Genomic DNA, 10287 nt, shown 5'->3' on the forward strand with positions numbered 1-10287 from the left:
ATATGTCTAAGCAAGGTAAGTATACAATACCAGTTGTTGTAAGGTTGTGGAAATGCGTTTTGGTGATGTATCAACCTCAAGATGAAACTACTTCTAATTTGATCTTTGGCAATGTTACTTGTCTGGTCATCGTTTTACCAGTTCCGAAGGTAATTCTTTTGCTATATGTCGTATTTGTAAAATTAGTCGTATTTGTCGTGTATACCTGGTAACTCCTTATAGGCAGCTTGTAATAAAATACATCAAACTTAACAAGACATTCGCTATATTTTGTAATTAATATTACAAGGAACAAACGTACAGATTCAAATAGACACGACGTACTTCACATTTCTATCAAGATTTTCTTTTGGCAATTATTATTTACGAATTGGTGAAGAAATGTAATCAATATTTGTTATAAAATGCCGATTGAGATATGTTGTGCATTCTTGAAAAAAAAGAAATACCATACTATTAACTTTTCTGTACCAATTACCGGCTTTTGTAATTTAAAGAAATACGATTTTGAAAGTTGAGAAAATATCATCCAATCGTTTAATAAATAAATTTTATCGCACTGTTTCTTTATTGATACATGTACAATAGTTTTTTCCCAAATTAACTGGTTTTCAAGTGTGCGGGAAAGTGTTAGGTTGGGGTTATCGCCGTTTTGAACAGCAAACATTATTTCCGTCTTATCACGGAGGTCAATAAACTTACTCACACTTTTCTTGAGCTAGCTTGTTTCCATGACTACGTAGAAATATTTATGCCAGTTACTGGCAACGGCACAACGTGAATCAGAGATAGGAGGAGAACGGCTGCAGGAAGAATGACCGACCACATACAAGTTATGTGGTCGGGCTGTAATCGAACCTTAGATATTTATTTTTTAGGATAAATGTGTTTATTGACTTAATATAAGAACCGTCTCATATTGGTTAATTCTCATTCATAAATAAGTCGGACTGCACAGGCTAATCTGGGACGACACTTTACGCACATGCATTATGCCCAGTTTTCTCAGAACACGACTCAAATGACCTTGTGCTACGGTAAAGTTTCTGTCCTGCTGGTGCAGCAAACGTTTTTCTTTACTAATATTAACATATGAGCCGTGCTCTGTGAAGGGGTTTAATGCATACGCTTAAAGTGTCCCAGATAAGCCTGTGCAGTCCGCAAAGGCGTATCAGGGACGACACTTTCCGCTCTTCTGATATTTTCTGTTTAAATAAATGCTCTTCTTAGCAAAAATAAAGTTTAAGGGAAAAGTGTCGTCCCTGAATAGCCTGTGCGGACTGTACAGGCTAAGCTGGGACGAAGCTTTACGCATATGCATTAAACCTCCATTTCACAGAGTACTGCTTATATAGATAGTTTTAATACGGCTGTGAGTTGCAAGAGGGAGACTCACGGACTGATGGGGTGGCATTTGACGATCCAACAAACATTCTTTTTTTTCTCTCTTTTCAACTGATATTCGTGTAATGCGTTTGATCACAATGTCAATAAAGTCACAGTCATGGAAAAAACGAACTACATCTGGTTTTCACAAAACATCAACAATACATTGACAAAAAAAGCATTCAAATTGCAAATGCAAAGTATCCACTTAAGTGATTGATGTTATATTACTGTACTTATAGATGTTGCTCTCAAACAAATGTTATGCTGTTATTTTAAAAAATGGTAAACGACACGAGTCTTTCTAAACGTTTATATACCAGTACTAATTTGTAACACGGTTGAGAATATTGAAGTTTCCAAATAAGATGGAACAATATTCCATTTATTTCATACATAATATTCATATGACGACATTTATTCAGAGCTTCGTTTGGACTTTAACTGATCGAGAAGGCGTTGAGCAAACTTTTTCTCAGTCAATTTCTCCAAGATTTCAATCCTCTTGCTCATCTCGTCACCTCCATTGTCTTCGCCATTGACGTCTCCATTGTCGTCTCCATTGTCGTCTCCATTGTGGTCTCCATTTTCGTCGCCATTGTCGTCTCCATTGTCGTAGCCATTGTCGTCTCCATTGTCGTCGCCATTGTCGTCTCCATTGTCGTCGCCATTGTCGTCTACATTGTCGTCGCCATTGTCGTCTCCATTGTCGTCGCCATTGTCGTCGCCATTATCGTCGCCATTGTCATCGCTATTGTCGTCGCCATCGTCGTCTCCATTGTCGCCGCCATTGTCGACGCCATTGTCGTCTTCATTGTCGTCGCCATTGTCGTCTCCATTGTCGTCTCCATTGTCGTCGCCATTGTCGTCTCCATTGTCGTCTCCATTATCGTTGCCATTGTCGTCTTCATTGTCGTCGCCATTGTCGTCTCCATTGTCGTCGCCATTGTCGTCGCCATTATCGTCGCCATTGTCATCGCTATTGTCGTCGCCATCGTCGTCTCCATTGTCGCCGCCATTGTCGACGCCATTGTCGTCTTCATTGTCGTCGCCATTGTCGTCTCCATTGTCGTCTCCATTGTCGTCGCCATTGTCGTCTCCATTGTCGTCTCCATTATCGTTGCCATTGTCGTCTTCATTGTCGTCGCCATTGTCGTCTCCATTGTCGTCACCATTGTCGTCTCCATTGTCGTCGCCATTGTCGTCTCCATTGTCGTCGCCATTGTCGTCTCCATTGTCGTCACCATTGTCGTCACCATTGTCGTCTCCATTGTCGTCGCCATTGTCGTCTCCATTGTCGTCTTCATTGTCGTCTCCATTGTCGTCTCCATTATCGTCTCCATTGTCGTCTCCATTGTCGTCGCCATTGTCGTCTCCATTGTCGTCTCCATTATTGTCTTCATTTTCGTCTCCATTGTCGTCGCCATTGTCGTCTCCATTGTCGTTGCCATTGTCGTCGCCATTGTCGTCTCCATTGTCGTCGCCATTGTTGTCGCCATTGTCGTCTCCATTGTCGTCGCCATTGTCGTCTCCATTGTCGTAGCCATTGTCGTCTCCATTGTCGTCGCCATTGTCGTCTCCATGGTCGTCGCCATTGTCGTCTCCATTGTCGTCTTCATTGTCGTCTCCATTGTCGTCTCCATTATCGTCTCCATTGTCGTCTCCATTGTCGTCTCCATTGTCGTCGCCATTGTCGTCTCCATTGTCGTCTTCATTGTCGTCTCCATTGTCGTCGCCATTGTCGTCTCCATTGTCGTCTTCATTGTCGTCTCCATTGTCGTCTCCATTATCGTCTCCATTGTCGTCTCCATTGTCGTCTCCATTGTCGTCGCCATTGTCGTCTCCATTGTCGTCGCCATTGTCGTCTCCATTGTCGTCTCCATTGTCGTCGCCATTGTCGTCTCCATTGTCGTCTCCATTATCGTTGCCATTGTCGTCTTCATTGTCGTCGCCATTGTCGTCGCCATTGTCGTCTCCATTGTCGTCTTCATTGTCGTCTCCATTGTCGTCTCCATTATCGTCTCCATTGTCGTCTCCATTGTCGTCTCCATTGTCGTCGCCATTGTCGTCTCCATTTTCGTCGCCATTGTCGTCTCCATTGTCGTAGCCATTGTCGTCTCCATTGTCGTCGCCATTGTCGTCTCCATTGTCGTCGCCATTGTCGTCTACATTGTCGTCGCCATTGTCGTCTCCATTGTCGTCGCCATTGTCGTCGCCATTATCGTCGCCATTGTCATCGCTATTGTCGTCGCCATCGTCGTCTCCATTGTCGCCGCCATTGTCGACGCCATTGTCGTCTTCATTGTCGTCGCCATTGTCGTCTCCATTGTCGTCTCCATTGTCGTCGCCATTGTCGTCTCCATTGTCGTCTCCATTGTCGTTGCCATTGTCGTCTTCATTGTCGTCGCCATTGTCGTCTCCATTGTCGTCACCATTGTCGTCTCCATTGTCGTCGCCATTGTCGTCTCCATTGTCGTCGCCATTGTCGTCTCCATTGTCGTCACCATTGTCGTCACCATTGTCGTCTCCATTGTCGTCGCCATTGTCGTCTCCATTGTCGTCTCCATTGTCGTCGCCATTGTCGTCTCCATTGTCGTCTCCATTATCGTTGCCATTGTCGTCTTCATTGTCGTCGCCATTGTCGTCTCCATTGTCGTCGCCATTGTCGTCGCCATTATCGTCGCCATTGTCATCGCTATTGTCGTCGCCATCGTCGTCTCCATTGTCGCCGCCATTGTCGTCTCCATTGTCGTCTTCATTGTCGTCGCCATTGTCGTCTCCATTGTCGTCTCCATTGTCGTCGCCATTGTCGTCTCCATTGTCGTCTCCATTATCGTTGCCATTGTCGTCTTCATTGTCGTCGCCATTGTCGTCTCCATTGTCGTCACCATTGTCGTCTCCATTGTCGTCGCCATTGTCGTCTCCATTGTCGTCGCCATTGTCGTCTCCATTGTCGTCACCATTGTCGTCACCATTGTCGTCTCCATTGTCGTCGCCATTGTCGTCTCCATTGTCGTCTTCATTGTCGTCTCCATTGTCGTCTCCATTATCGTCTCCATTGTCGTCTCCATTGTCGTCTCCATTGTCGTCTCCATTGTCGTCTCCATTATTGTCTTCATTTTCGTCTCCATTGTCGTCGCCATTGTCGTCTCCATTGTCGTTGCCATTGTCGTCGCCATTGTCGTCTCCATTGTCGTCGCCATTGTTGTCGCCATTGTCGTCTCCATTGTCGTCGCCATTGTCGTCTCCATTGTCATCACCATTGTCGTCTCCTTTGTCGTCGCCATTGTCGTCTCCATGGTCGTCGCCATTGTCGTCTCCATTGTCGTCTTCATTGTCGTCTCCATTGTCGTCTCCATTATCGTCTCCATTGTCGTCTCCATTGTCGTCTCCATTGTCGTCGCCATTGTCGTCTCCATTGTCGTCTTCATTGTCGTCTCCATTGTCGTCGCCATTGTCGTCTCCATTGTCGTCTTCATTGTCGTCTCCATTGTCGTCTCCATTATCGTCTCCATTGTCGTCTCCATTGTCGTCTCCATTGTCGTCGCCATTGTCGTCTCCATTGTCGTCGCCATTGTCGTCTCCATTGTCGTCTCCATTGTCGTCGCCATTGTCGTCTCCATTGTCGTCTCCATTATCGTTGCCATTGTCGTCTTCATTGTCGTCGCCATTGTCGTCGCCATTGTCGTCTCCATTGTCGTCTTCATTGTCGTCTCCATTGTCGTCTCCATTATCGTCTCCATTGTCGTCTCCATTGTCGTCTCCATTGTCGTCGCCATTGTCGTTTCCATTGTCGTCGCCATTGTCGTCTCCATTGTCGTCTCCATTGTCGTCGCCATTGTCGTCTCCATTGTCGTCTCCATTATCGTTGCCATTGTCGTCTTCATTGTCGTCGCCATTGTCGTCTCCATTGTCGTCGCCATTGTCGTCGCCATTATCGTCGCCATTGTCATCGCTATTGTCGTCGCCATCGTCGTCTCCATTGTCGCCGCCATTGTCGACGCCATTGTCGTCTTCATTGTCGTCGCCATTGTCGTCTCCATTGTCGTCTCCATTGTCGTCGCCATTGTCGTCTCCATTGTCGTCTCCATTATCGTTGCCATTGTCGTCTTCATTGTCGTCGCCATTGTCGTCTCCATTGTCGTCACCATTGTCGTCTCCATTGTCGTCGCCATTGTCGTCTCCATTGTCGTCGCCATTGTCGTCTCCATTGTCGTCACCATTGTCGTCACCATTGTCGTCTCCATTGTCGTCGCCATTGTCGTCTCCATTGTCGTCTTCATTGTCGTCTCCATTGTCGTCTCCATTATCGTCTCCATTGTCGTCTCCATTGTCGTCTCCATTGTCGTCTCCATTGTCGTCTCCATTATTGTCTTCATTTTCGTCTCCATTGTCGTCGCCATTGTCGTCTCCATTGTCGTTGCCATTGTCGTCGCCATTGTCGTCTCCATTGTCGTCGCCATTGTTGTCGCCATTGTCGTCTCCATTGTCGTCGCCATTGTCGTCTCCATTGTCATCACCATTGTCGTCTCCTTTGTCGTCGCCATTGTCGTCTCCATGGTCGTCGCCATTGTCGTCTCCATTGTCGTCACCATTGTCGTCTCCATTGTCGTCTCCATTGTCGTCTTCATTGTTGTCTCCATTGTCGTCTCCATTATCGTTTCCATTGTCGTCTCCATTATCGTCGCCATTGTCGTCTCCATTGTCGTCGACATTGTCGTCTCCATTGTCGTCACCATTGTCGTCTCCATTGTCGTCTCCATTGTCGTCGCCATTGTCGTCTTCATTGTCGTTTCCATTGTCGTCGAAATTGTCGACTCCATTGTGGTCGCCTTTGTCGTCTCCATTGTCGTCGCCATTGTCGTCGCCATTGTCGTCTCCATTGTCGTCTCCATTGTCGTCTCCATTGTCGTCGCCATTGTCGTCGCCATTGTCGTCGCCATTGTTGTCTCCATTGTCGTCGCCATTGTCGTCGCCATTGTCGTCGCCATTGTCGTCTCCATTGTCGTCTCCATTGTCGTCTCCATTGTCGTCTCCATTGTCGTCGCCATTGTCGTCTCCATTGTCGTCTCCATTGTCGTCTCCATTGTCGTCGCCATTGTCGTCTCCATTTTCGTCTCCATTGTCGTCTCCATTGTCGCCATTGTTGTCGTCGCCATTGTCGTCTCCATAGTTGCCTCCATTGTTGCCCCCTCCTTCATATCCTGTTGCAGATAAAGTCGATACATATTATACCGTGTATGTACATGTGGAAAGATTGTCCATTAGTTTTGATAAAAACTTTCATTTTGCGTTAAACAATATAGTATAGAAAGTAGTCAATGCAATCCCACTCATTTCTATTTCTAGCACAGTATCTCTGTATTTGCTGGTATATGTAAAATAGAAAGAGAAATCAAGCTAATTGCAAAAAAATCATACAAATATAATTACACTGGAGACCAAAATATGTTAACAAGTACATGTATATACATTTGGGAAATAAAGTAAACGCTGTTAATACAACCTTCGTCTGCAACAACTCCCTGCAGCTGTTCATCTATAGCTTTCAACATGGATTGGACCATCCAGGCCTGCATGACTGTGCCAAATAAAACCGTAAATTTGAGAATACAAGAGATGTGTATGTCGGAAACACAATGCCCCCTACTGCGACGCTTTGAAATAAAATTTCAATATATCATTTGGCAGGTTTGGAACTATCCCCCTTTTAAAGCTTATTATTTATTATGATTATTTATTCCCTTGGATTGTATTTTTTGAATTTTGACCTTGATAGGATGACCTTGACCTTTCACCACTCAAAATGTGCAGCGTCATGAGAAACACATGCATGGCAAATATCAAGTTGCTATTTTCAATATTGCAAAAGCTATGGCCAATGTTAAAGTTTTCGGACGGACACACAAACAGACAAACGGACTGACAGTTCAACTGCTATATGCCACCCTACCGGGAGCAAAAAAGGTGTTACCGTTATCAGGTTGCAGGATCACGTGACTTTGTTGGGTTCACTATTGAGCGTTTATTGATGTAAACACACCGGTATGTTGTGCTTCTCTTTATATTACTTTTTAGAACAATTTTTCTTAAGAATTTTAACTAGTGCATAAAAATCAGTGTTATATGCTGCTTATGGCAATTTGAAATTAACATCAGAATTTCTTTATTTAATAAGCCCGTGTTCTTGGCCAAAATTCGATATGTAACGCATTCATTTTCACGATTTCCAACGTATTCAATTATTTATTCTTAAATCTTTAGATATCGGCACAAAATGCTGTCTTTTGTGCACTAAAGATTTTTGCAAAAGTATTTCAATGTCATTGTTAACGGTTTGTTTACATTCTGTTCAGCCCGTGTGTAAACCCCGTTGATCCTGCACCCTGGTTATCAAGTACTCTTTATTTGAAGTCGCATATTGCAGAAACAAAAAAAAGATTTAACTTTAACAACGTCAAAACGTTGGAACTCTTTTACAACAATCCGATATTCTGTAATGATTGCCATATTTTGATTTGCGTATGCAACCGGAAATCTTTGTTAATTCTGTTACTTTATTTTCTTAAACAGCCCGAGGCCCTTTAATTATGGACGTTATTTACAGTCGAACATAAGTGTACTCGGATGATCTGTGTCAACTATTTCGAACTGTTCATGTATATCACATGAGATACGTTGTCATACGATTTGCTCACGCTATTACCTGTCTCTTCTGGCGTTTTCGGTCCATTCACGCCATCGAAATCTGAAAACCGTATATGAAAAATTATCAATATCATAAACACTATCACCATTATCTGTAATATGGATATTGTATGTAACCTGTGCATTTCTGCTTTAAATCCTTACAAATCACGTCAAAGATGACAGTTATTCATACATATTACAATACACCTATGTGTTGATGTCGCACGTATCTACGCATATCGAGCTGTGTTGATGTCGCACGTATCTACGCATATTGAGCGGTTTAATCCATCAGTCCATCAATATGAGACGCGTTCGGACAAAATTGGGCTTAATGCATGTGCGTAAAGTGTCGTCCCAGATTAGCCTGTGCAGTCCGCAAAGGCTAATCAGGGACGTCACTTTCCGCTTTTATGGTATTTTTTGTTTAAAAGAAGTCTCTCCTCACCGAAAATCTAGTTTAGGCGGAAAGTGTCGTCCCTGATTAGCCTGTGCGGACTGTACAGGCTAAACTGGAACGATACTTTTCGCACATGCATTAAGCCCAATTTTGCCAGAACGAGGCTCATTTGATCCATACCCACCCTGACAGTTATTCCTGACGTATAGTATCTTCACCCCAGGAAACCCGATACCTTGCGGGTCGTGTAATACCATAGGGGACAGTGCTGTGCATTTTGGCATGAACTTACATAGGTTGTTAACAACTGTGTATTAACATTGATAACAAAGGTTTTGGCCTGCATGTAGAAAAAATCCTGACAAATTTTCTTAAAAAATGAGCGAAATGTGGCTCCTGAAGTAGAAGATCGGGCAAAACGGGCCATGTTCAGGCATTTAGGGGAGAAAAAACTGCTTTAATTTGCAAGCAACTACAATAATTAAAGGATTTATACAAACTTTCACATGTCTGCCATAACCTCTCAGCAGGGTTTCTCCAGAAAACTATTTATTGTGGAGAAATTTGCGTTTTTAATTACCATGTCAGGAAAACATTGATACCATCTGGGGAAGACCAGGAAAACATATAGGGGCAGTGACTTTATAATTCTTTTTCAGCAATTGTTTGCAATTTCTTTGCTTTGTAGAGGCCTACAGTAAGTGTATGTGGGCACATATGCATTATATTGTACTTTTAATGCCTTATATATGATCAATCATTGACCTTATATATGATCAATGATCAATAATTTCAACATTCTCGAGTTTTATATCTTTTTACCAACACTATTTTGGAAAATAAAAAGAAAGACTTGACTGCTTTGTTGCATACATAAATTGGTTAGGTACATAAAAATGATGTCATAATGTAAAAAACTCATTTGAAATGAAGTCGCTAAACTTGCGCTGAAGTTTGTTTAGATTGCCTTAAGTTTTCTGTGATTTTACTATTAAGCGTATTTAAGTAACATTAAAATCGTCACAGACTGGCCTTGGAAAGAATTGTTCTTCAAACAAAATAATAGTTGATTTTGACCTTTCAATTTCAATGAGCTGACTTGTTACTCCCCTTTTAACGAATTTGGCCATTGCTGGTTTATAGCAGCAAACAAGACTTAAACACATGACGTTGGTACCGATTTTATACATTTAACCACACAAAGTACAGTTGATTAAAAGAAAAACACTTACCTTGTTCACAGACAAGTTTAATCATTGTTATGAATTATTAAAGGATATTTGCTGGAAAACATTACAGATAAGTTATTAAATGATTTAACTTTTAGTCATTTGTTAAAACATAATGTTTTTGTTATTTTAAGTGTTTAAATTTTAACGTAATTCCCTATTGGTTCGTCCACCATATTGTCAATAATAACCGCAAGGGGAGTTAGACAGTATAGATAGATAGATAGATAGATAGATAGATAGATAGATAGATAGATAGGTAGATAGGTAGATAGGTAGATAGGTAGACAGGTAGACAGGTAGACAGGAAGACAGGAAGATAGATAGATAGATAGATAGATAGATAGATAGATAGATAGATAGATAGATAGATAGATAGATAGATAGATAGATAGATAGATTTTAGAGTAACGATAGCTCTTGAATGTTGAAGGCATTTTACCTATACTCACTTTATTACAGTATGCATTTTAAATAATTTATATTCCATTCCACCTGTGATCATAACGGTATGTGTTGCGCAATATTTATTCATCTACATATGAGGTTTTTAGAACCCAGGAAGGGCCAATGTAATGGTTC

General features: G+C 42.5%; 1 protein-coding gene across 1 annotated transcript; it reads right to left on the reverse strand.

The window, feature by feature from the left end:
* Positions 1 to 1803: 1803 nt before the first annotated feature.
* Positions 1804 to 6977, reverse strand: LOC127857265 (aspartate and glycine-rich protein-like). Its single transcript, XM_052393681.1, has 3 exons — positions 6893 to 6977; positions 6159 to 6590; positions 1804 to 1991 (listed from the first exon to the last, which is right to left on the reverse strand). The coding sequence occupies exons 1-3, from the start codon at positions 6963 to 6965 to the stop codon at positions 1804 to 1806; spliced, it is 693 nt and encodes a 230-aa protein (XP_052249641.1). The 5' UTR covers positions 6966 to 6977.
* Between the last annotated feature and the right edge of the window lie 3310 nt (positions 6978 to 10287).

This window comes from Dreissena polymorpha, chromosome 14 (assembly GCF_020536995.1).
Source record: "Dreissena polymorpha isolate Duluth1 chromosome 14, UMN_Dpol_1.0, whole genome shotgun sequence".
Classification (NCBI taxonomy): Eukaryota; Metazoa; Mollusca; class Bivalvia; order Myida; family Dreissenidae; genus Dreissena; species Dreissena polymorpha.

Bases quoted from the DNA above. Each gene is read 5' to 3' on its own strand.
- LOC127857265 (XM_052393681.1), bottom strand. From the start codon at position 6,965: ATGCAGGCCTGGATGGTCCAATCCATGTTGAAAGCTATAGATGAACAG. The intron at 6,591-6,892 runs GTTGTATTAACA...TATCTGCAACAG, and splicing joins GGGAGTTGTTGCAGACGAAG to GATATGAAGGAGGGGGCAAC. The intron at 1,992-6,158 runs GCGACGACAATG...ACGACAATGGAG, and splicing joins CGACAATGAAGACGACAATG to ACGACAATGGCGACGAAAAT.